This window comes from Ursus maritimus, unplaced genomic scaffold (assembly GCF_017311325.1).
Source record: "Ursus maritimus isolate PB19 unplaced genomic scaffold, ASM1731132v1 scaffold_3, whole genome shotgun sequence".
NCBI lineage: Eukaryota > Metazoa > Chordata > Mammalia > Carnivora > Ursidae > Ursus > Ursus maritimus.
In genome coordinates, this window is record NW_024425563.1 from 84,156,794 (window position 1) to 84,184,511 (window position 27,718).

The 27,718-nt window shown below is 38.8% G+C and overlaps 1 protein-coding gene across 2 annotated transcripts in view; it reads right to left on the reverse strand.

Moving 5' to 3' along the window:
* The window catches only part of RELN (reelin), a 475,458-nt gene that overhangs the window by 400,862 nt on the left and 46,878 nt on the right, over positions 1-27,718 (reverse strand). For both annotated transcript variants that reach the window (XM_040644349.1, XM_040644350.1), the window contains exon 2: positions 4,193-4,303. In XM_040644349.1, coding sequence (XP_040500283.1) covers positions 4,193-4,303 — 111 coding nt within the window. The remainder of the gene's footprint in view (positions 1-4,192; positions 4,304-27,718) is intronic.

Sequence of the window (27,718 nt, forward strand, 5' to 3'; positions counted from 1 at the left end):
AGGAAAGGAAACACACAGAAAATTACAAAAGTTTACATGAAAAACTGTAAAAATGGCTCACGTAGCTGAGCACAGTGATCTAGCAATGCCAAAGCGCAAACGTTTAATTTATGCAATGTCTAACAATTTGAAGTGTGGCTGCTACTCCTCAGACCTGCAAACCCAGTTCTCTGGTTTTAGAGCCAGAACACCAAAAATTGAGTAAAATGCTTTTAGAGCCAGAATACTAAATATTGAGTAAAATGCATTTCAGCCTCTGGAAAAGGAATAATTTTGTATGAAAGGATATTCAAATAGCCCTTCATTGAGCGACCACAAAGAGCCTTGAAGATTTACATGATTGAGCTGGAATTCAATGCCAAAGACAAGAGGAAGCATTTTTTTTTTCTTCTGGGATGCACAAAGAGATATCCATAATTAAACATCACTCTTCCCTAGGGCAGCATGTTTTCTTACATTGACAAGCAAAATGAGGTATTTCAAATCACGCATTGTTGGCATACAGTCATCTTTTGCATAGCCATTGTTTTAATGTATTTCTGGCTATTAGGCATTTGTCTATTTTTGGTCAGTGAGGCATGCATTTTAAAGAATTCTGATTTTGCATAAAGGCTGTAGTTATGTTAGTGGAATTACATTTATACAACAGTATCTTAAGAATAATTATAGCCTTATTTTGGCTGGTCACACACATTTTATAGTTAAAGGAGAGCGGCTATAACTTTCATGTAATTAGTACAATTAAAATTAACTATAAAAGGAAAAAAACTTCCAGAAGTACTTTTCAGACTCAATTTTATGTTTTACTTTGTCTTATTTAACACAGCTAGTTAAATATATCCCACCCTAATCCTATGCTATGTTGGGAAAATGCCAAACAAACCAAGTTTGCCTAACATTCCATCAATTAAGTCAGAGCCTAATGATAGATTACGTATTCAATAACTCTTTTGTTCTAGAATGCCACATTTTGTCAGCCTGATCCTACTATAACTACTAAACTACCAAAAAGCAGCAATTATTTTTTACAATTTACCTTCTGTAAGAGTTTCCTCTCCTTTCTTACCTGCACCCTACTCAAATCCTCTTCATTTTCTTAAATTGTAAAGAATATGTTAAACTTAAGTCAAATACCAAAAAATTCATGTGCTTATGTTTTCTAAAGTGGCCACTGATCTAAACAGACATTTTATCTCCTGCTCTCTATTCAAAAACATCACTTCCAAAGATTAACTGTTTATAATATTGAGGTGTATAATTAAATCTTTTAAAGGAATTTACCACTATCCTATAAATCCATGTAAACTTATGTAGCTATTACTGGAACTTAAAAAAGTTAGATCTCACTTATCTATCCATCCATATAAAAATTATGTCCTATAAAAACGCCAGTGGATTGGTGGGAGACCTAAGCTGTGGTTACGGGAGGTCAAACAACAGACTTCTTGTTTTGAAGCCTCTTCAGATGTCAACCTCATGATACAGGGTTCATGGTGATGGGGAGACCAAGGGCAACTTAAGCTAATCAAAAAACATTCTAATTCAAGTGAAACTGCATTTGTACAGCTTTCAAAGTCACCAGAGAAAATGTGTTGAAGCCCGGGTATCTCAAATAACTCCTAACAATTGGGGCACCTGGGTGGCTTAGTCAGTCGAGCCCTCAAGTCGGCACTCTGCACACAGTGTGGAGTCTGCTTGAGAGTCTCCCTCTCTCCCTCTTCCTCTGCCCCTTCCCCTGCTTGCTCTCTCTCTCAAATAAATAAATTAATTTAAAAAAATAACTTCTAACAATTGCATTCCTAGTTTTTCATTTGGCTTACTAGCTAAAATCGGAGGCAATGTGACACGTGCATTTCATGTCCTTTCAAAATGTGTTTACAACATACTTATGAGTGATATTTAATGATTTAATGACAGTTATTTCATTCAGCCAAGTCTTCTCCAATCATCTGATCTACAAACCCCAGACTAATTCCTCGAAGAACTGTTTTTTGCCCCTCAAAGGAGGTATATACAAGTCCTGGGCTAGGGAAAGCAGCTGCTTCGGTTATCAGTATAATTTCGGAATATCTAGATTTACTGAGTGTTTCCTATGTGCTAAGTGCTTCACATAAATAATCACCTTTAATTCTCACAAATCTTATCAAGCAGGTGCCTTACCAACCCCTTTCACAGATGAGGAAATCAAGTTTACATCTCAGCTCAACACCACTTCCTCAGGAAAGCCTCTCCTACCTCCATCCCATTTCACTCCAGACCAGATCTAGTTTCTCTGGCAAACCCTTTCCCAGCACTCAGTACTTGGGCAAGCTCGCCTCTAGCAAGATTTGCTATTATGTACGTATACGGTCAATTAAATAATGTCTCTCTCTCCCCTTTATTGAATGTAGATGGGTGGTTCTCAAACTTCAGTGTGTACCAAAATCACCTGGACTGCTTCTTAGAAAGTGGTCACTGGGTCTCGCCCCCAGCATATCTGACTCACTGAGTCTAAAGACAGGCTGGAACTTGGGAGTCACAGGTTCCAGGTGCTGCTGCTGCCACCAGACCTGGACTGACCCAGTACAGCACCTCTCAGCCCTGCATGTACATCGGAACATTCCAATCCAGCAACCAAAGTGACATTAAAAACAACCAATGCCCACACCCCACTCCCAGAAGTTTTGATTTAATTGGGCTAAGGGAGAACCCAGAACGCCTTATCCCAGATACTGTATTCTTTTACTAAAAAATTGTTTATCTAAAAGTTAAATTTAACCAGATGGCCTGTAAATTTTTATTTGTTAAATCTGGCAACCCTGCTTGTGAGTCCTGTTGTAACATAACAGGTAGTACGTCATATATATTACGTACGTGTATAGGACTGGAAGCTGACCTCTGCAGAGCACAAAAAGGATGGTGCTAAACAAGCGGAATTTTTAGACCTAAGAATATTTTTTCTTGAGGCTTAGAACTTAGAAGTAATTACCAATACATTGTAAAAGCTTATCTAAGATCTTCTAAAAATAGGGCAAATCCTCAATGTCAAATAATTAAACGTGACAATTAAATGACTTCCAGGTTCCATGAAGCCCTGAGGCTGTGAGCCTCAAAATGGGCCAGAGAGTGACAATGGGGCATCAACAGTACGGCTCTGACATCAATCAGTGAGTCACCTGGGCACTGCTACTGCTGGGACTTGGCGCAGAGGCGGCGCTCTTTCATATATCAAAAGTAGGTAAAAATTATCTATTTAATAAATACCCCAGCAAAGATAAAACACTGAACACATGGCTGCCTCTGATAACGCAATTTTATCTTTTTCATATCAATGTAGGGAGTCTTGTGCAGTTTTCCAATTTCAGAGTAAGATCAGTGATTTCATGTCTTACATAAACGGATATATTAAATTTGCATTTTTGATGCTGAAAAGGGACTATTTAATTCCAGCTTGGCATGTTTACTGCATAATGGGTAAAGCAGGGATTTCCAAACTGAGAATCCTCTGGGCTCAGTAACGATCATGTAGCCTTTGCTTCCCCATAGAAGTAACCTCCCATGTCTCTGATTCAAGGACAAGGACTCTGTGTAAGTGTTTTAAATATTAAAACATGAATACTCACAGAATTCAATCATTTCAACAATCATTACTACCTTCCACTTTGTACAATGCTTACCTGCCAAACTTAACAGGACACTTTCCACCTAATCCAGGACCGTAAGAACTGTTTATAAAAACAGCTTATTGAGGGGGGTGCCTGGCTGGCTCAGTCAGGAGAGCATGCGAGTCTTGACCTCAGGGTCATGAGTTCAAGCCCCATGTTGGAGGTAGAGTTTATTTTAAAAAATTATAATAATAGAACTTAAGAAAATAGGTTATGGAATGATTGCATGGGCATCAGAGTAAAACCCAGTTTCAGCAACCTAAATGACAGAACATAAAAATCTACTTAATCCCCCAAGACCAAGTATAATAGTGTTCGGTAGATGGAGAGGGATAGAAAGAATGTCACACCAAGCTTATGGTTGGCTGTACATTCATGTGACTTATTTCAATTCACCTAACTTCAAGCAAACAACACAAAAATCATTTCAGATTAGTTTTTTTTAAATCATCAATGTCTGATCCTTTTAAAACAGATGTTTCAAAAAATAACACCTATAACTATTTAAACATTGACGATTATTGGTTTCTAATGTCAGGACAGCTTACCAAATCCAAAAGCATTGGAACCTCCAATGCTCTGTGAAGCCTGCGCACTTGTGGACGTATACAGTCCTGTCACCAGCAAGCCGTCAAAGAAGGTGCTTGTTGAAATTGTCACTGAAATGCAGGGAGGGAAAAAGAAAAGAAACCTCAATTAATACAACCAGAATACTGAGATACATTTCTGAAGAGTTAAACGTTGCCAAAACAATTTTTACTCATTATTTAAAAACTTTTTTATGCTATTGGTAGTTAGTATTTTCTTTATATAGGAATCACACGTAGAGAAGCAAAAAGAAGCCTAGAACGCCTGTAATCACTGGTCCTAAATTTAGTACATTAGCTCTATCTTTCTGCATTCATTTACACGTTTCCCAGCCATATGCAAAATTCTCTGAAAATAATGTAGTATTGAATAGCTAGCTTCCCCACCTCCACCACCACCCCTGAAGACAGTCAAAGGCATCGCTGGAGTTTTGGCATTGTGATTAAACACTTTTTTTTTAAGTATTCCATACTGTGGGAAACAATCTTACATTGGCTGGAAGAAGAACAATAAGATGTACTGTATTTCTTATTGTGCATCTACATTTCATAGATGAATCCCCTGAAGTTTTTCAACAAAAGCAGACTAATTTGCATGAAGACAGTTAGCCTTTTTCCTTCTGAGAACAAAAAAGGAAGACCACTGCATGCCTTAAGTTTCAGAACAAAGTCTGCAAGAGGAGTCCAAATGGTTTCATAACCAGAAAATCAGGATGTTCCTGGGAAAAAAGGGCCTAATACAATGTATCTGTATGCCACTCAGGTTTGGTTTTTTAAAATTTTATCTTGCTCACCACCCTAAAATAATGATTATGATTTCTGCCTTGACATAATATTTTCTCCTGCATTGGTTTTATAAGATTAAGATGACGCCATTTGCAGGAAGCAGCGGGAAAAGGCAATATTATTTTGGTAGTGCACAGTACAAGACCATCATCATCCTTGGTGGCAGTAAGGAGAATGGCCAGAGTCACATTAACTTTGATGAGAATGTTTAAATTAAACTCCAGGAAATCCAGTGACTAGAGCTGAAGGGTCTGAAGCATCCATATTATAAAGCATAAAACAAGACTCGTAGATCAGTAGAACAGCCTGACATCATGGTACCCCCACAATGGCACTGGATATTGGAGTAAATCACCCCTTCACATCCTTTAATAACAGCTAGTATTTTGACTGCTAGCATGTAAGCCACTCAGCTGGGCACTGAGCTAATTAGTTACAATGTATTATCTCATTATCAAAACATTTCTATAAAAGGGGTACTATTATTACTCCCAGGATACAAATGAGGAATTTATGGCACAGAGCAATTTAGTACCTTGTTCAGGACCATCTGATATCATCTAAACATGTCTGATGCTGATTACCCAGCATCTCTCTTGTTTTCTCTCCGCCTGCACACCACCCCCTCCCCCACTGCCAAGATCCCACAGAAGCCAAGTGACATGGCCAAACTCTTGTTAAATAAACTATTTCCCAGATTATTCACATGCACGAGGAGTATTTGAAGAAAAGGAAAGTAAAAGCTGCAGGACTCCGTGTCACTGTTAATAGAGAGGAAGAGGGCTATGGGTGGCTGGGAGGTGACCCCCATGGCATGGCGGACGGAGCCCTAGGCTGGGTAAGGGATGGGATCCGGGCACCAGGTACTCATCTGCTACTATCTGTTCTTGAGCAAAACCACTTCATCTCTTAGAGTCTCAATTTCCTCATTTATGGAATGACACACTAATCTCCAGCCCCCTGTTCTGCCTTCTCCAGATTCCCACAGTTGGTTCTACTGCTGTCTCTGCCCTTTGGTTCAGTGAGTTATCTTGGCCAAGGTAGGAAGTGCTTAAACAGCTTCTGTGTCCCCATCCAGTAGGGTTTAGAATTAAGTTGCTTTCTCTTAAATTAACTACACTAGCCACTGAACTCTAAGGCAGTGTCTCAGGCTGTTCTTTCCAGCAAATCAGACCCCACCTGCAGTTCTCACTGTGGACCCACGGGACCCTGCTTTTACCCACTTCCTCTCAATCCACTCCACTCTCGTCCAGTAAGACAGCAGCAATTCTGTATTAAACGTACAAACACAGCCCCTATGGACTCCTCTCCATTCCTTTATGCTTCTACTTTTATTATTTCCAAGACACTAAAAAATATCAGAGTTTTATGAGTTAGGGAGTGAGGCAAACCTGAATTTGAATCTCGCCTCTTTCTACCTCTGATCAGGGTGTGACCTTGGCTCAGATTCCTCAACTGCAAAAAGAATAATACTATCCAATTCGCTGTAAGAATGAAAAGAAATATATTTACAATCTATCAGTGTATCTATCTCTTTAACAAACTATCATGCATACAGTAACTCATTGGTGAAAGTCAGCTCCTCTTCCCTGCCCTCTTTCAGACCTCGAAGCCCTGCCTTGCTCTTCTCTTCTGGAAAACTGGAGTCCCGCACCGAACTCCTGACATCTGCTGAAGACACAGCTGATCACTGGACTGCCCACATCTGAGTCCTGCCACCTGCTAGGATTACCCACCTACCCTCACCATGCACTACTTCATTTCCACCCACCGTCCACATCAAGCTCAGCTGTGACGTCTGCAAGCTCAAGACAAGTGCAATCCCCAGCTTCTTATTAATATGGCTTCTCTTCCAAAAGATATTCTGCTGAGTGTTAATTTAAAACAGAGGCTAAACACTCTTGGAAAAGGGGCTAAAAAAGAGGAGGACCATGTGCGACAGCTCTTGGCCTTCCCTCTGCTGCCCCCAGCTATCCAGCTCTGGTCTCAAACAGCTATGTATCTTCCAGCAAAACAAAAGCCCTGCCCAGGCTACCACAACAATTGATAAATTCAATTTGATCGCTTATACATATCTAGTGATATTTTAGTATCTTAGACATGTGCACTTAGGAAGCTGACTGCACGGCCTGGACTCATTTGGGTACTGAGCACAACCAACATCTGCTGTGCCCCTTAGATGTATGTCCACCTAGGCTCTTAATCCCTTAACAGGCCTCCCCCTTCCTCTGCCACTAAGTGCCTCTCCAGACCCAGAGGATGAGGCAAATTCTGATCTTAATGTCTCCACACACCGCAATGCCTGGTTCAGATCAATTCTTTGCTTTAAATAGATTCTTGGGTGCTGAAACAGCAAGGTCTAGTGAAAACATCCCAGGAATAAGAGGACTGGAATTTATTACCAACAATAATGTGCAATGTCAGATCGGGCAAGCTTTTCTCCCTGCTTGGCTCTATTCCTAGTTGTAGTGAGATGAATACTGATTGTTTGGTAAACTCATGGCTAGGTGGACGTATCATTTCTAAGCATTGAGTGTCTTAGAAAACAAAATTGAATTACTGCGAAAAACACTTCTTACTCTTAGAGTCTTATGTCATCCATAAACTGACTCCTCCCAAATTTCTGTCTCCTGTCCAGATCCCTACATACCTCTTTATATATACTCCAGATTTATATCAAGATGCTGCTCAACACCCCCGCTTGGATGTTCAAGAGATGTCTCAACCTCAACACGACCAAAACTGAATGCCTACCCCGTCCTTCAAAACTGCTTCTCCTTCAGCCTTCACCAAATCAGTTGTTGGCAGCACCACCTTTCCTGCTGAGTGAACTTTAGAATCACCTTCTCCCATACTCTGCATCTAGTCCATCAGGAAATCCTACTGGCCCTGACTTCAGAACATATCCAGAATCTGACCACTTACTACCTTGTTCTAAGCTACCATCGTGTCTTACATGGATTATTGAATTAGACCTCAATCTGATCTCCCTGGTTCTACCCTCCTCTCGCTAGAGTCTATTCTCAGTATGAGTCAGAGGAATTCTTTAGAACATCCAATGGAGCATGTCAGTCATTTGCTTACAACTTCTCCACTAAGTCAATGTCAGTCTTCACAGTGGCCTACAGAGTCCTATGTGACCTGCCTCCATTCCCTCTCTTTCCTCCTCTCCTTCTGCTCTCCTCCTGGCTCACCCCACTCCAGGCACACTAGCCTCCTTGTTGTTGCTCAGATATGCCCAGGCTTTGCACCAGCACCTTCCTCTGCCTTGGACTCTCCTCCTTCAGATTATCAGGTAATTATCACCTTCTAGCATATTATACTCATACATTTGCTACAATGGTTTTTGTTTATGTTTATTGTCATTCTCATTCTGCAGAATGTGAATTCCATCAAGGCAGATATCTTAAGGGTTTATGTTCAGTAGTACATCTCAACATCTGTAATAATTCCTGATACAATACTTATTAGAATATTTATTAATGAAAAACTCATTCATACAAAAATGGCACAAGGCTGTCTTATCTTCAACTTGTTTCCAGAGGAAAAGTATGTTGTGAATCCTAGATTTTGTATGTCAAATGAATCCCACTTGGAAAAGCCACATAGAAAAAAAAAAGAAAGAAAGAAAAGTTGGCTATTTACGTATTTAAAATGTTTTCCAGAAAGCAAACTAGTGGATGCAGGGACCAAGAGACCAATTGAAGACATCTGTAAAAAACGGCAGATCACCTTAAGTCTACATACATTCTCATAGGCTATATGTTTACACAAATCATCTAAACGAAGAGTTCTCTATTGGAAACTAATTGAATATAATCTATTTCTCTGTTTGCTAGAGTTGGGAGTTTAAAGTTATTTTGGAAGGGAAAAATGATATTTGCCTTTGAAAAACTGCTGTCTTGACAAGCATTCCTTCTCCTTTTTTAAACAGATGTAAATGCATAATCCATATGTGAACTGAAAATCAGTCTCTTTTTTCCAGAAAGAGGATGTGTTGCCCAGACTCTTATGGGATATGAGACATAGCTTTCCGATCATAGCTTTCCCTTTTACTCAAGAAGACAATGGGTCCAACTTCTGCATTCAAAAACCATCTGACAGAGTTTGGATTCCCTGATAGCTTGCAGGCAACTTCAGAACGCCTGCAGCCTGCATGTTTCTACTGACACAAGCACCAGCAGCAAACACAGGGATAATCTGAGCAAGATGCTGAAAACTTGACGCCAAGGCACTCCAACTGAAACTATGTCAGGAATACACATCTCTCTGTCCTTCGCTTTCCCTTTCATCAAATGCTTCCACTTATCTCTACTTGCAGCCTCTGGTTAGTCTGTCAGGGTTTCCTAAACAAACAAAACCCCCACAGAAACAAATAATTGTTTCAGGCATCGAGGCTGCTCTGGCTTGCTGTCCCTCACCTGGGTGATTCTGCATCATCACTCACTGCCAGTTTCTGTTTTCACACTTAATAATTACCTTACCCTCTGATATCTTCCTGATTCCTTTCAATCAGCTTCATCTGACCCTCCGTGTGCACTAGTTCTTACCCTTCCTGTGTGCCCTGACTTGACTTTCGTTCCTCTAATTCCACTGGGACTCAGCCTTCAAGCGCTATCTGACCTTTTCCAGCCTTTGCTCATCAGTTATATCCACAGACTGCTGCCATCCAGGCAACTGAAGCAATCCTCTTGAAAGCAGAAGAGTGATCTCTGATAAATTGTTTTAAAGTTTACTATATACAAGTTCCAATGTGGCTCATGATAGAAAAAAAATGATGCTCACATTGCTGAATGCAAATTAGGTTAATAGGTACATGAACTAGAAGGAAATTTTACAACTTTTGTATTTTTGTAAGTTTCTGATTCAGACTGTTACAGTCTCACTACATAATTTAAAATGTTGCAAAGCTAATGTCATTTAAAACATGTTTCCTTTAAAAATACTTTATGAAACTACCTTTGCATAAGTAGACGTTTTAGTTAAAAGATATAAATTTGGGCACACTAGGATGGGGAAAATTGTACAAAGTTTGTGGATTTGAACTCCCCTTAAGATGAACAACTATTAGGACTACCTGTAAATAACTGATATCTAACTAGCCCAGTTAATATGCAAACCCTTCTTTCTCTTCCCAGGATTACAAGCCATGTGCCTTAACTAATAGTAAGAAGATGGGAATCAATATTTAACAAGTACCAATTCACTTGAAAAGAAATTTATTATATAATGTGAATAATTGCTGAATCTAGGTGCTAGTCTTTAAAATTTTGTTGTGCTAGTCTTAAATTTTGTTTCAGAAAAAAAAATCCTATTAAAAAGGGAAAGGAAGGCATTCTAACAAATGCACTTAAGATGAGCAAAATAACTCAAACAATAAAATGCACTAGAAAGTACATAATACATTCAGACTTAAAGCAATATATATGGAAATATATGTATATTGCTATATATATGTGTATGTGTATAGATATAGATACACAAAACCTTCTATGAGCCAAGAACTGTGTTAGAGCTATAATTTGGATTTTACCAGCTTATTAACACTTGAGTTTTCCTTTTCACATATAAGGGAAAATGTGGCATAATTTACTTCATCCTTGGAATGTACAGCACCCCTTCCTAATCACATTACTAATGTTTGTAAGAATTTTAAAACTTCTTAATTCCTGAGGAATTAAGGTATATTTAGAGGAATTATACTCTTTTAAATATTCTTTGGGAAACTAAAGTATATACTGTCTCACAAAGTATATATATTCCTAAAACATTCAGGCGATCTTTGTAAAGAAACCTGATGCATGAAACTTAATCTCCCTACTACTTTCCAATGATAACCCATGAGTATTATTCATTATTTTAAAATGAGGGTTTTCTTTTATGTTGTTACTATTATCTTTCATATGTATTTCACTGTGTGGCATTTATTAAACCTGGAATCCTTAATATTCTATTCTGGGCATTTGCATTCACAGACTGCATGTCTGAGGTACTAATTTCCCATGTCAGTAAAAGCTAGTTGAGTATAAATATATATATATATTTAGAACTAGTTCCCTATTAGCAAAATGCCTATAAACACTATCTGACATCTTATCAATTCTAGTTATTTTATAAAAATTGAAATATATCACCACCATATGACAGGACCCGCCAGTAATCCATTTTAGACACCAAAGGTTTATATATAATCACCAAATATTTTAACGACTTTAAATAGATAAGGACCTACTTAAACATGTCAATCTGCCATATTATCTACTTCTTTTCATGGTTTCACAAATGTTTATGATAAATTTATAAAACCCTTCCCCAGGAGACTTTATTTCCTTAGAGTAAATGTTTATACCTTTTATATTTTTGTTCTATAGAGAACTAGCTACTTTAATCGTAAAGGGAAAAAAAAGCAATATCAACATCATGGATTGCAAGTAGAATTTTGAACCTACCAGTGCATCTTAGAGGAAAAATCAAGCATGTATATGATTACCAATAATCAGAAAGAAAATATGTCTTTATCATACCACATCATTCCTTTGTTCAACAAACATCTTTACCTTCCTATCATCCATAGATTAAAATCCTGTCTTCAGTGTGGTTTCAAAGACCTTCAGGTTTGGCCATAACCATTCTCTCCAGTCAAATTTCCTTCTTTCAGTGAAAACAACCCTTGACCCAGTTAAACTAGAACATGTTCATTACTTCCCTGTTTCCTTGTCTTTCTTTGAAGGGAGTCCTCACCTAAAATGACTTTCCCTGTTTCTTTTGGTTAAAATCCTCCCCATTCTTCAGGCACAGACCCCAATGCCATCTTTCTCACAAAGTCTCTTCTGATCTCCTGGGGAAGCCACCTCTCCCCCCCTCAGTGACCCAGCTGGCCGCTCTCAGAAACTGGAACACATGATCACTCCCTACCTTCCTTGGAGCTTGGCTCAGAGGAGGAACTCAATCAACGCTTATTGAATTCAACCCTACAGAAACACTTGTTACAACATAAAACAGCATTAAAATAATAAAATAAAATAAAATAAATAAAATAAAATAAAATAAAACTGAGAATATAGGGTAGCTGATGAAACTAAAATTGTGATATCCGGCATCCCATTGACAGAGAAAAGAGAACAAGTGTTATTCATAGAGGTGTATGAACATGAAGGTTTCTCCTGAAAGGACACAAAAACTGAAACTCTATGTGGTATCTTATTGTATACTCAAAAGTCAGAAATGTCTGAGAAAATCTTGGTGAAATTTTGCATTTACCATAATAGTGTTTCTTTTGCTCATGTGTACTTTGTGTGTGAATATACATATATATACAGACATATTTATGTACACACCAAATTAATCTTCCAGTAATTTTGTCACTAAGACACCTTATGCCTTATCCTCACTCTGAAGTTACTCTGCCGTTTCCTCAAATAAGAAATAAGAAGGGATCAAAAGGCTGAGGAGGCTGTGCATATCGCTCCCATGGCTGTGTTAAATTGCCAGCGAGCTCAGCTCCAGGAGTCTATGAATATGGATTGCTGGGCTGGGACAGCACAATGAAAACACGATGTAGCGACACAATTCAATTCTTATCAGTGGCTCGGAGAACACCTCTGTCTTGAAATGACTAATTACAGAGTCAGTTATTATCTATTAGAGTTTCTATTAACTGTTCCCAACAAGACCCTAATACCATTCGTGCGGAACATCACTGTAAGATGAAAGCCTGGAAGAAAATAAATTTCGACGTTTAATGCTGTTGCATTTCATCCTAAAGCTTCTGGCCTACAAATGCTCTATGGGCCATTAAATTTTGATCACTTCAAGCTTATTCCATTACTACTTTATAGAAAAGACCTTTAATATGTGCAGAAAAGAAACATATTATATAATATATGAAATGATGTTACCATCTCTTTCAAGATGATAAACATCAGAAGACAGCAAATTGCAAAAATGTTGAAATTAAGTATTAGTGATAGTGCCGCGATCGCAGAGTTTCTATTTCTTATTTTTATATTTTGAAAATGAAAAACACCAGCAGAACTAATATTGTCAATATTAAAAAAATGTAGCCTCATTTTGCCTTATGAACAGAAACTTGTTTGCCTTTTGAATACACAACAGATTAAACAGCCTGAGGAACAAACATATTACTCTAAAAATGAAATAAACTGAGTTTCTTTGCTGCAAAATTTCATCAACACAGAGTGTTCAACTACTGGTTCCTCTTTAAAGTGCCCCTAGCTCTGGGTACCAAATAGAGACCATCTAAAAATACATTATAATTTAATTCAAAACCTCTATCAACATGATCCCTGAACTACTTCTCATTACATACATTAACTCCTTTATGACATGATTTTATGTAGCTTTCAAATATTAAGCCAGCTCTTTCAATAACATCCCCAAACCAAAAACAGCTGAGAAAAAAAAAATTTATCCCAGTAAATATTTACAAGAAATGACCGGAGGTCAAGATTCTCTGTGGCAGGACATGTATGCGTAGTAGTAAACTGAATACAAAGATCTTAAAAAATCAGACCAGAAACGAATGGACGCCAGTCAGCCTTTTGTGAAGGACAGAGAGAGGTCACACTTGCCCTATGTATGTATTCCAACACCTACCCGCAACACTGGGCCTTAGGTGGCATGTGAGAGGAGGCTCTAAGAAATGGAAGCCGTGCTCCTCAAGCTGGATGGACTGGATTAAATACAGCAGCCTGCATCTCCTGGAGGCCCTGAGAGGATGGCAGGGGCTTGACCTCCTCTTGGAAGGCAGTGGCATAGCGGTACCCCCAAGCCTCAGGTACACGGGCGGACGCAGTTCTCCGGGAGCGTGCCCAGCAGGCTGCTCTGCAGAATGCATTTAACCTGATGTTTGCTGCACTAGTCATTATCACTGCCCTTATTATTGGTATTATTACTCCTCTTTTTCATTTTATATGGATTTGTGCTGTTCCTTGGGGGACAAAGGAGGCAGAAAGAATGGCCTCCAGGGAGGACTAAATGCGGTGTGATGGAGGACAAGGCTGACGATCAAAATAATAAGGTCAAAGAACTCTGGATCAGCCCAACTCTGAAAGCAGGGGGAGAACGCCCTGGCAAACCCTCTCCCACCTTTGTCTCCCCCTGAAAGGAGAGGAAACCCAGCACAAGATCTGGGAACTGTGACAGGTTACAGGAGGCTGATTGTATGCAAAATTTAATGATGCACTAAAGCATTTTTTAGAGTCTGTAAAAATGCTCTTTGCTGGCTGGAAGAGGGATCCATTTCTGTGGAAGCCTCTTACGATATATTTATTATGGATTCAGAGATTCCAACGAACCACATATCGTCTCGAAGTCTTCTCTTCCAGCATCACCAGTAATGAAAGGAGAGCCACCGAGATTTTTCCTCCTTTAAATGCACCTTAGGAGATAAAATGGGTGCAGTCAAATGTGTTTGTGAGTTTATCAGTTTAAAATTAAGCCCTTTGGAAGTAAGTTTAAATGACATCATTCGGTGAATGTAAAGTAAATCTGTTTTTCCATCCCTCCACATTGCCTTTCTGTTCTTTACTCCCTAGGGCTGTCCGTCTGTCTCTCTCTTGCACACGCACACTCAGAATTTCTGAACACACTAACCTTTGGGGTAAAATCTCACATACCTTATTCAGGTGAAATCCTGTCCTGAGACTTGGAGACATATGTCAGAATAGCACCTGAGATGAGATCTTGAATGTTTTTGAAACCTCCTTAAGATTGTCCAATCTATGCTATACACAGATTCCTTAACTAGTCATCTTAAATATAAAAAAAGAAAAACATAACCCTACAATGCTCCACTCTACTAGTACCAACTGCAGTTATAGTAATGAGGATTTTATCATCCACTTTGGACTTTCATAATGTAATTCTGAATTTTTAAAAAATCCTACAAATAATAATAAAATTTAGTTCCTAGAACCAAAAATATTTACTTTCCCCTATAAATAACACTTTATTGTAATTTGGAGAACTCTAGACAAGAGTTACTGGTATTTGTCACTTATCTTTGACCTTTTTTTCATATGTTACTTTCATATGAGGCTGGATGATACTCATACATGAAAATTTCATATTGTTAGCCCTGCATTTGATAAATTATTAAAGGGATGTGAATGAATGTGGTGTTCAGGTTTTCAGCAATTTTTATCCTTTTGTTCTTTCTTTTTTAAAGAAAAGACTACCTTGTCTATAATACCACAACTTTTTAAAATTTAAGCGAAGATTAGCCTTAAAAGAAAGCATTTAAAGAGACTTACTACCCCTAATCTTCTCAAAGGAGTCCTAAGAATTTTTTCTTTGACACAGGATGTTAATTAAGCTTTTCTAGAATGAGAAAAATACACTTAGGGGCGCCTGGGTGGCACAGCGGTTGAGCGTCTGCCTTCGGCTCAGGGCGTGATCCCGGCGTTGTGGGATCGAGCCCCACGTCAGGCTCCTCCGCTGTGAGCCTGCTTCTTCCTCTCCCACTCCCCCCTGCTTGTGTTCCCTCTCTCGCTGGCTGTCTCTATCTCTGTCGAATAAATAAATAAAATCTTTAAAAAAAAAAAAAAAGAAAATACACCTAGTAGTTCTCATAAACATACATACAGGTAAATACGTTACAATTAAATGCACAGCTGCCTAAAGAAAAAACACATGTATAATTTTTTTCAATATAATCAGGTGTTTAATGACTTTACACAATCAAAAAGGCCTGTAATAGTTTTGTTTTTATTACACTTTCTTGGACTTTTTTTTTTCTTTTTAACATGCAATGCCCCACAATTCCTACAAAATGCAGTTTTGACTAGAGTTAACTAAAGAAAATCTGAACTCATGTAACAAACTGCAGGATGACTCCTAATACTGCCCCAAGTTGTTCAAGACATAAATATATGCTTTGTTTGTGTATCATTACAAATTTTCAAAATATTTTCATATTTGCAACAACTGTGTACTTGTTCAAGAACATGCCCAAGGGTGACATTGCTGGTACTCCTGTGTATGTCATATATTTCTGTTATGTGACAGAGATATGTATTATACATATTCCATATATTATATATCTGTTATGTTTGTAAACTGACTAAATCAACATTATTAATAATTGACAGAAATCCTAATAGACAGTTATATTGACTATAACTGTACAAATATTACAATTTTTTAAAAAGGGTTTTTCTGTAGGCTTCTCATTTGTCATCTCTGTATGTTCATTTAAAAACACTTACTTAATTACAAGCAACTGGGCTAAAATCAAAGAATTCATTTAAATACATACTGAGTGAATTAGACATATGGCATACATATGATTAAACTATAAAATTCTATAATTAACTTATATAGGACAAATAGAAAATTCTCATTTACTTTATGGTCAGACCTTGTGTGTGTGTGTGTGTGTATCTTGCTGAATCATTCATTCACTGAGCAAGTAGGAAGTGCTACTTCTTGATACTGGTGACATAATGTGAACCATCTGCATGTTTACAAAAATAACATTTGAGTAATTATTCCTGTCCCTTTTCAGAAGAATCTTTGTTCCATATTTCAAAATTCAATTCATAAAACCCGAAATTGCTAACACTAAAATTCACGAAAGCTACAACTAAACGCTCTCCCAAAATCTTTAATAAGAATAATCATCAAATAAGAATATAACTTAAATGACATTTACAGTGATAGATGGCATCTGATAGTTACTGGATAAATTATTAAAAAGGAATAAATGCACTGCTAACTTGTATAACATCAGACTGTAATTACATATATTTCTCCTATATGTAAAATGGAAAATGTCACACTTCATATTTCACAACATGACATTTAGTATGATGAGCCTTAAAATCCTTCTTAAAATAACAAAATATCTTGCAGTTTAATATAAATTTGCATTTTCAATACAACCGTAAGACAATTTTTCCAAGGACACAGATAAAGAAAAACTGCAGGTGTGAATATTTATCAGGAAATGTCTTGAGACTTGAAATTCTAGGAAAAAATTAACTGGGTAAAAATTTTTCAAATGAAAGGAGTTTGCAAAGGACTAAACCTGTTTTGCACCTGTGCTATTCCTTATTTTCTGGTATAGGATTTCTAAGTAAATTTTAATCTAGCCTTAGCACATACTTGTTTTTGATTTGTTTTTCCCTTTAAGAAAATTCACCTAAATTCTTAAGGTGAAAACTTGCCATAGAAAACTAGAGTTGGATGAAAGGCAAATTTGCATACAGATACATTTTTATAAACTTGTACATTTTGTTTGCAAGTATTTGTATATGCCTACTGAAGTGCCTACTTAAGATTTCCCAATAGAATTTAAAATGTCAGTTACGGTATTTATTCAACACAGATGGACTTGTACTCTACAGGTGCTAACACTGATCAATAAAATTATTACTTTAAATCAAATAATGAGTATTTGGTAGAACTATTAGCCAAACTAATTTCTCTCGCAGATTATTTTACTTTTTCAATTCGAACTTCCAATCACCTGAGAAGATTATTAAAATTCAGATCCCTAGGTCTCCCCCAACCCCTCCCACTCCCCTGGGGATTCTGATTCTATAGGATTGGGATAAAGATCAGGCATAGCATGTTTAACCGCGTTCATCCTGGGTAAATTTTGTGTAGGTGGTCCTGGGATAGACCAATTACAGTGATACGAAATGCTCCAGATTGATACCTCATGGGAAATAGAATTTCCAATGAAGGCTATCCATGGGACTAAAAATTATAATTGAATTGAGTTGAAACTACATTAGGAATTCCATACAGTACAAAGCCACTTTGCCTTTTATTATACTGCAGCTTCCTCCTAGTGCAAATGATGTTTAACAAGATGAGGATATAATGGGACACCTGTTCTTAGGAGACCTCATGCATGCCAGCAAATTTTCTGTCACTGATGAGGACAGAAACAAATCCAGAATGAGGATGAGCAGCCAAGGTGGCAGTGGATTTGGGGAGCATCCACGAAAGAGCAATGTCAGAGCCTGTGGTGACGTTTTTGGCAAACAAAGACCACTGTACGTTCCGACTGTGCATTAATGATAAAGAAAAGAAGCTAACTAGTTCCTGAGCTTGCAGGTATGCCTTTAAAGAACATTCACCCGAAGTTACAGAAGTTATGAATTCAATATCAAAAAGAAGGGGAAGAGGAGGAGGAAGAGGGGGGAGGAGGACGAGGAGGAGTAGAAGAGTTAAGTTAAATTAGCATAGCGTATCTTGTTGTAGAGAACACTTTCTGGGTGCTCTAGGACATCTCTTTCCTTTCTGATTGCTAGTAAAGATTATTAGAATTTCTAGAATTTGCTAATAAAGCAACGTAAAGTTGAATGAGCTGTGGCCGCTGGAATCTTTATCATCAGAAGTAGTTGTATTACTTTGCTAACTATAGGACAGGAAAGGTGGCTCAGTAACCACATGGGTATATTTCTCATGGCAGGGCTGGAGTGTCTAGGACCTCACTACCTTTCATCTACCTCGAGCTTCCCCTCTTCTCTCAAGTACTTGTGTTCTACATTTTTCATTTGGAGTAAGCCTCTTGGTAGAGAAGGTGAAAATGAGATTTGGATGGTGAGGCTTTTCCACCTGCTCCAACAGCATACTGCTGATTCCCGATATATGCGGTAGTTATGCCCTATAGAGCCACCACGAACATTGAATCAGCAAATACCAGAACCACTGCTCCCGGGGGAAACACAAGGTTAGGTTCCTTCCAACCTCTGGTCACAACAGTTTCATCAACTCATCATTACATCACCTTGTTTTATGTGTGTTTTTGCTTAAAGGCAACCTTATTTTTAATATATATTATTGATTTGTCAACATTTAAAGGTCAGGGGCACTATAGCTCATGCCTGAACAAAGCTTATCTAACACACGTATTTTCTCTATAATGCATGTCACAGCTTTCAACACCCCAGCGCTACCACCTGGGGACAACCATAAAGAGAACAATGATCAAACATAGCATAATGTGTCAACTTGTCTAATCACTAGGTTGTATACCCGAAACTAATATAGCATTGTGTGTCGACGACACTCCAATAAAAAGAATAAAAATAAATAAAATAGCAAAATTATCAATAAAAAGCCCAAAAATGGAATGCAAAAGGTGTGCCACTAAATAGATGGTGAAAAGGACACGTATTTACAGCATGAGGGCTGAAACAAGATGACAGCATTCAACCTCAGCTGGGAAAATGCACATAGGACCACTCAAACTTTTCACCTCTCTGGGAATGTCTGCAAATGACTGCAAAACCAGCACAATTATTGATTTGAGGGGTCGCAAATAAATTTCAATAAGTAGGTGGGGCACAAAGACGGAACCTGTGAAAAATGAGGACTTGTGGTATCATCTGTGCCAAGCCAAAGGCCCCCATTCATTGCTTGCTTCATGCCAAGGGTATTAGTTTTCTAGGGCTGCCATACAAAGTACCATGGACTGGGTGGGTTAAACAACAGAAATTTATTTCCTCATAATTCTGGAGGCTGGAAATACAAGATTGAGTTGTTATTGGGTTTGGTTTCTTCTGAGGCTCTGCTCCTTGGCTGGTAGATGGCTACCTTCTCACTGTGTCCTCTTCTGTGTACAGACATTTCTATGTCCAAATTTCCTCTTCTTGTAATGACATCCATCACACTGGATTAGGGCCCACCCAAAAGATCTCATTTTAAGTTAATTAACTCTTTAAAGGCCTTATGTCCAATTTCAGTCTCGTTCTGACGTACTGGGAGTCAGGTCTTCAACATATTAATTTGGAGGGGTACACACTTCAGCCCCTAACACCATCAATGCCTTTCTAGCACACATAACTTCTCTCCAACTTCAGTTCATTGCTGGCTTGGACTTCCCAAAAGCATTCTTTGTGTTATGCTTCTTGGCTGGGGGTGTCTCTCCTTTTGCCTTTTTTCAATACTTTTTGATATCCAAGCTGATGAGGGCTCTCTTTGCTTTATTCCTCATTATAACGAGTTACAATTTATAATTAGAATTGACTGCTCTGAGACCCCTGTCCCTCTTAGGTCTTACAAAATTCCCTTTGGAGCCTGTGCCCAGAGGATCAGACCCCTTCATACAGTTTCTCTGCATCTTGAACACTTACTATATTAGGAGGCATACCAAGAATTTCCCAGAAATCTATCCAGGCCTCCAAAACCCAACTGTAATCTCCCTTTCTGAGCTTACCCAAGATTCCATGCTCCTGTATACCTTTGTATTTCTAAGAACATGAATACATAGATTGTTTTCCCAGCTTCAGGCCTTTGCTCTCACCATTCTCTCCACCCAGAATTCCTTCTCTATTTCTCCCTGTTGAAATCCCTCCGTTTCCTCTAGGTCTCCCCTAGATGTTACCTCCTTCAGGCTGCTCACTATAATTCTGATCACCAATTACAGTGTGTGGGGGTATTTTCCCATACCACCAAGCGATTCTCCGATACCACACTAACCAGCTGTTCTGCAATTCAACTCAATTCTGACACCATCCATCTGGAGATAGGATCAGATCCCACAAGTTAAGGGCTCAGTCCCACAAGACTGCTCCCCACTTCAGATGCCTATCACAAGTCCAGGCTGTCACCAGTGCTTCTGACCAAAGCACATATCCAAGCCCTATATATCTGAAGTTCCTACAACCTCTTCTTTGAGTTCAATTGATTTGCTAAAGCGGCTCACAGAGCTCATTCTACTTACTAGAGTACAGGTTTATTACAAAGGATACTAAAGGTACAAATCAATAGTTAGATGGAAGAGATGCACAGGGTGAGGGGGTGTGGAATGCCCAGGCTTTCTAGGCATACCACTCTCCCTGAATCTCCTTGTGTTCACCAGTGGAAACTTAGAACCCCATCCTTTTGGTTTTTAAAGAGGCTTCATTACATAACCATGACTGATTAAATCATTGGCCATTGGTCAATGAACTCTATCTCCAGCCCCATACTTCTCCCCAGAGGTTGGGGGGATGGGACTGAAAGTTCCAAACTTCTAATCTTATGGTTGTGCCAGTGGCAGCCAGCCTCCATCCTTAGGTGTCTTCCAAAAGCCACCTCATTAGGTTAACAAAACACACCTTTATCACTCTCGTAACTTAGGAATTCCAAAGGTTTCAGGAGCTCTGTGCAAGAAAGAGGGATGAAGACCAAGTATGTATTTCATAACGCACACTGTATCACAGTCCCTGCCCATTCGAGCCTTCATTCTCCCTCCCAAGAGCTACAATCCCTCTCAACTATATGAAGCTTACTACCTCCTACCTTAAAGTATTTATGTGTGTCCATGTGACATCCCCTGGTAGGTTATAAGCTTCTTGGAACTACTGGTAATGCCTTATTCATCATATCCCCACACCACTGAGCACAGTACCTAACAGATTAATACCAAGTGTTTTGTTGTTGTTGTTTTTATTACCAAGTGTTTTTTAAGTGGATGTACTCTGCTTCTAGTAGAATTTGAATTAGAATTAGATGAACACAGTTAAAGTCCCTCATGACTACTCTACCTTGTTTTTCTGCCAGCTATGAGAAAATCATCTTCCATGTCTGCCATCTGGCTGGCTGGTTCGTTGTTGATTCTCACAGGATAGCATACTTCTGCCTCTTTTCTGATCCAAAAGTTCTTCTATTCAACACTACTGTCCTCTCTCTCACACACGCTCTCAGAAGTGGACCTTGAGGCAGGGCTGGGGGAACATCAGCACAAGTGAAAGAAGTGACAGAGGGATGGGAGGACAGCCAACAGAAAGTACGATATGAAATAGGCTATCCTGGTGGGCAACTGAAACTTAATCCTGCAGGAAAACTTGAGGAAATAGTGTAAAACACTTGCCTCAAAATTATCCCCCTTGAGGATGAAGGGAGCTGGGGTATTTATACACTGATTCCCATCATGCACTGGTGAGAGATGCTACTGGAGGCGTTTCCTCTTGCCTGGAGTGCACAGTCCTCTGGCTCAGAGATGCAGATATTGTGGTTAGAAGCATGCTGGAGTACAATGAAATGGGAAGGCTCAAGGTTACGGGCACTGGTGTGCAGCTAGCTGTGTAACAACCACCTCTCTGGAGCACAAGGCCCTGGTATTTGACAATACTACGAACTCCCACCATCAGTGATTTCAAGGCCCCAGCTGCCAGTTCACTGAACACTGAACTGGGAAGAGAGCCACAGCAGACGTTATTATGCCACCACAGGATATTTTTCCCACAGAGATACAAGAAACAAGTAATAGTAAGATGTAGTATACCAGTTAGCAAGTGATGAGCTTTGACTATGCATTACTCTTGTCTTAATATAATTAACTTATTGGTAACTTTACATAATTTAATTTTTAATAATCACCATGTTTAACAACTGACTCACAAAATTCCTGAAAATTTAACAAATGGCATTTGTGAGTTGACTGGATATGGAGATGGGAGGCACTGAAGTATCAGTTTCAGTGTCTGTTCTTTTTGAACAAAATATACCCTTTTCACGCTATATTCTAACCAGGTATTTTATTCTGCCCATGAGGCAATGAGCAGAATTGTTTAAAAGTCTGGGAACTAGCTGGAGATGGGTCCTTCAGCTAGGAGAAGAGGGTGTACCTGAGCTCAGCTTCCCATAGAATTGCAGGAGCTTCCTTCTCCACTGAGGGCCACAATACTCCATGGGCCCAAGGGTTCCAGAGGCTGGGCAGGTGACTTTCCAGACAAGTCTGATTTCTGACTGCCTGGCCTGCAGCAGACTGATTATTCCTCCACTTACAAGACTGCTTTTTTTTCACTTACCCTATTAAAAGGGAGAAAGAACCACTGGGGAAAGGAGGGCCCTCCACGGAAACACAAACCTACAGCCAGGGTTCCACAGCACCTGGGCCCCTGCCCACTTCTCCTTGGCATGATGAGAGACAGCATAAGTTTCCTATTTGTAGCTGCGCATCTTTTAAGTTTTACCGACAATGCCTACGTATTAATCCACACCACAACATGGTGGAACTTGTCCCAAACTCTTTCAGGACAGTTGGCGACCCATCTTGCAGGGTAACTCCAAAGCCCAATAATAGCTAGGAAATAAATTATTGTCTTGTATTAAAATTTTATTTTCACTCTGTGTGTCTTTTCCTCTGTGGTTCTTTCTATTTCACACCTGGTATCCTCTATAAAATCTCTCTTTTGGTTTTTTGTTTTGTTTTTCAGATTTATGTAGGCATTTGTTTCCCACTTTCTCTTATTTAGTGAGAATCACATCCCTGTTAGACACATTATTTCTTGTCTTCATGAGATATAGTTTTTCCTTTGCCAAGAGCCCATTATTCTCATAACTTAAGCCAGAGGCAGAAACCCAAATCCTGTTTTTCAATACTTATCTATGTAGCCAGATGATCATATCCTATATTCTCCTTTCACTTCCAAATACAGCTTCCAAAACACTCCAGCTTCCCAGCCTCAGAACCACAACTTCCAAAGGGAGACACGGAAGGTCCATGTAATCGCTGTGTCCGTCAAGCACCTGGAACTAGAATATACTGTGCCCACACATGGACGGACATCAGCATCTCCTCTGTTGCTAGGCAACCACGCTGACCAGCAGCACAGGTGTGCTCCTGTTATTCCACCTGGTGGGGGCGGCAGCTCTGATGCACTGGCTCTGGGATCAGAATGGCTGGCAACAGCAGGAGAGGATACGTCACTAACTTGGGACTCCCATTAATCTATAGACATAAAGTAATCTCAGGATGGCAATGATAAGAATGTTTGCTTCCTCTGCTCCCACACAGAATCACAATCTTTGAGGAAGCAACTATACTGGGAGAGATCTCAAACAGAATAGCATTTTAACCTATATACTTACCTAACCCTTGAACATATAACAACTATCGGCTGAAGCGCAGAGCTACACACATCTCCAATCACAGTGTTTACACAAGAGAAAAGCCATCAGCATGACTTGCTTATTTCTACAGCACAAAAGAGTGATTGGTACATGTTTGGTTATAAGTGAATAAAATTTCTCTGCATCCTAAGTATTTATGCTAAAGGTCATTCCAGTGTTCCTAATTCCTGGGTTTTTAGTTATTATCCTTAGCCTTGAATCTGCTTTTGGAAGCAGATGACATGTACATAAAAAATTAATATATGAAAATGTCTGGTATAAGTGGGCACTGAATAGATAATTAATCAATTAATTGAAAGTCAGAAAACTTGGTCTCTAACCCCTGCTCATGCTAACTTTACTAGGAAGATCAAGATACATTCCTAAAATAAGAAGATTAGAGAGACTGCAAATTGGACACCTACAAGCCAACTATGGCTGTGGATATGTTTCATTAAGACAGCACAGTGTTTGAATAAACTTGAACTGGATACTTTTAGGTGGGGCCAGGCTCTCTAGTTTCCATAGTCATCATCACTTCCAACTCTACTGTTGCACTCGAGATAACTTCACATAGGTTCTGCTGGCCCCGCAAGGCATTTGGGTTTGAGAATCTAAATAATATATAATTTCTAAGGTCCCTTCCAACTGTAAAAATCATCATGCCCGTATTATATATGAAGTAGATACTTATGAAATAATAGGAGAAAACTGGATTTGGTTGGTATCAAAATGTAGAGCAAAGAATAAACAACAGGTAAGGGGCACATAGGTGCCTCAGTCGGTTGAGTGTCAGGCTCTTGGTTTCGGCTCAAGTAATGATCTCAGGGTCCTGGGACTGAGCTCATAGTTGGGCTCCACGCTTGGCATGGACTCTGCTTGGGAATTCTCTCTCTCCCTCTGCCCCTCCCCCTGCTCATGCTCTCTCTCTCTCAAAATGAATAAACATAGTCTTTTTTTTTTAAAAAAGAATAAACAACAGGTAAAGCTCAAATTTAACATCAAGATATTCGGAGGTGCAGAGAATATTGCAATAAATTGCAAATTTATTTCCGAAAGAGAAAAGAATAGCTTAATGCTTATAACATCTGGAGATCAGAATTTTAACATAGGGATTAAAACACACATGTAAAAATGGCCTCGTCCTAATAGGCTCAGAACTGCAGGTTATTTGCCCACATTACATAAAACACAGTACAATCTGCCAGTCCTGGCAGCCCCTACTCAGTAACCAGGCTCAGAGCAGAACCAGACGTGAATGGAAATACATTTGGCAACGAGAAACAGACCTCCCACCTCATCCCCATTGACCCCCCACTTTTATGAATGAATTCTATCTGCTTTTATTAAAATTCCACCATCTTCATGCAAAAGCTACTTTAAAAAACACCAGTTCCTGAAATTTTTAAGGATTCCTGTATTTTATATCTCCCCAATATGGTCACAAAGAATCAAATATATCTTTAAAGACTGAAAAACAACCTATTCATAACATCTCCATATACGGAGCAGCCAACTATAAAGCCTTTGATACGTAGCATTTTAATCCCAATTTTATTTACAATCCTTAAATCAGGAGCGAACACAGATTTTTCTCTGAAACAGTTGTTTTCTCTAAAACAGATTTTTCTCTAAAACAGCATGCTCTGAAAAAGTGATTGTAAAGGGAAAACTTACTTTGTCACTTTCCCTAAATTTTAATGAGCTTAAAAAAATACTCTAAGTTTTACTGTCTTTTACATTGCAGAGAGATTTTTAAAGAACAGGTAAGGTGTAATTTTATATATTTTAATTTCTATATACAAGAAATAGAAAAATAAAGTAACTGCCCAATAAACATATGAAAGCATATCACTAATAATCATGGAAAACCCAAAGAGTGGTCAGATATCAATTTCTAGCTATCAAAAAGGTAAAGTTACACAGACACACACACACACACACACAGAGAGAGAGAGAGAGAGAAACGAATACAGCCACTCATAAATTCTGGTGGATTGGTATAGTCATTCTTTGGGGTAATTTGCCAATATGTATCCAGAGCTTTAAGATATTCATGCACTTTGATCTAGTAATTACACTTCTAAAAATGTATCCTAAAAAACGAATCAAAAATGCAGCCAGAGATTTATGTTCAATACTACAATCTACAACAATACTATAATAATGAAAAGCTGAAACAGCCTGAATGTCTAAGACTGAAAGAACAGTTACATAAATTATTGTACCCCCACTTGAAGATCTATCATGCAGCCATTAAAAAGCTTGCTTCTTGAGGAATATGTAGTAATGTGGGCAATATGTGGCAATAGGATGTTAAGTGGGAAAAGCAGATGGCAAAGTCCAGGTAACGCTAGGATCCAGTTCTGTGTAAGAGTATTTATAAAGACTCTCTGCTTGTTGATCTGGGTGAAGGTTCACAGGTCAGGTATGTTCAGTTTGTGAAAATCCAATAAGCTATACATCTGTGTTATTCATATCTTTCTGCATGCATGATATACAGCAATAAAAGATTTGTTGAAGGTCGATTTATTATGTTTTAAACAAATGCCCAGTCAAAAAAGGGAAGCTTTTTTAATATCTAGTAAGTGCCTTGGTAATTTGTTAGAGTTGGAGGAAGGCCTATCTAGAAACAAAAAGGAATACCTATAAAGCAAAAGGGAGCTACAGGAATTAAATGAGATAATTTACATTAAGTTTTCAGAGTCCGGCCTTGCACAGATGTTGTATGTTCAAAACTGTTAGATTCATTATAAATCCTTTAAACCTATCATAGAACAGGACTTGAATTCTTACTGAGAAGGAAGGTATTTATTGAAAACCATCACTAAAAACACAATTTGGAGAGGATACTGTGCTACTGAGTCAACTCCCGCCCCACCACTATCGTGGCTTACCAGCAGTGGCTCTCACTGCCACGTTCACCTCCTGATGTGACCTTCCCACCTCTCCTTCCTCACTGCACCTCACAAAGTTCTAGGGCTAGCCTGAGGCATCATCTCTCATCTGACCCCCGATAAGATAGCCAAATCTTAAAGCTTAAGGATAACCAAATTGTTTTAATTTGTCTCCAGATGCAATGAAATCACGTACTTTGGTGGTAAGTGGCTGGGTGATAGCTGGTGGATCAGAGATCTCTAAAGCCAAAAATTTCCATAGCTGACTTTATTAATGAAGTAATCTTACAGGATATCAGTTGTGGGTAACATTTCCTTCCTTCATTAAGATTTTTTTTTACAGTATGTAACTTTTGATGGGACACTCGGGTTCATTCCTAGCCTAGAAACTACATTGCTAAATTAATAATAACCTCTTTTTCCAAAGGTCAAGTACGACGGAGGTTGGTTTTACTCAATACACATTTAAAGCACAAATCTTCCTCTCTGGATGATATCACTCCCTTGGTCACCTCTCCCTTCCTTTCTACTCCCATATCATCAGGTCAAACTATCCCCTTGGAAGAGAGGAGACTTCCATAACTGCACCGTGGGAGAGTTTTCATACAGCTGAAAAAGAGAAAGACGCGCTGAAATTTCTACTACATTTACTCGGACCATAAATCCCAGACCTCCTGTGTTTCCTCTAAATGGTGGCTCAAACATTTTTAGACAAATTGGAACTTATTAAGATAAATACACATTGTCGAGATTGTCCAAAGGGCATGGAAGAATTCAAGCTGTTTCTTCCCTTTTAAAGGAGACTGGCTTGTTCCTCCTTTAGTCAAATTCATAAGTAAAACCTCCATCTAGAGCTAACTGATTTCTTCTCCTGCCTGGATTACCTTTCTATTTTGTCTTTATTTCATCTTATTGGTTACTTTTAGTTTCTATCTCCAGCCATACCTAA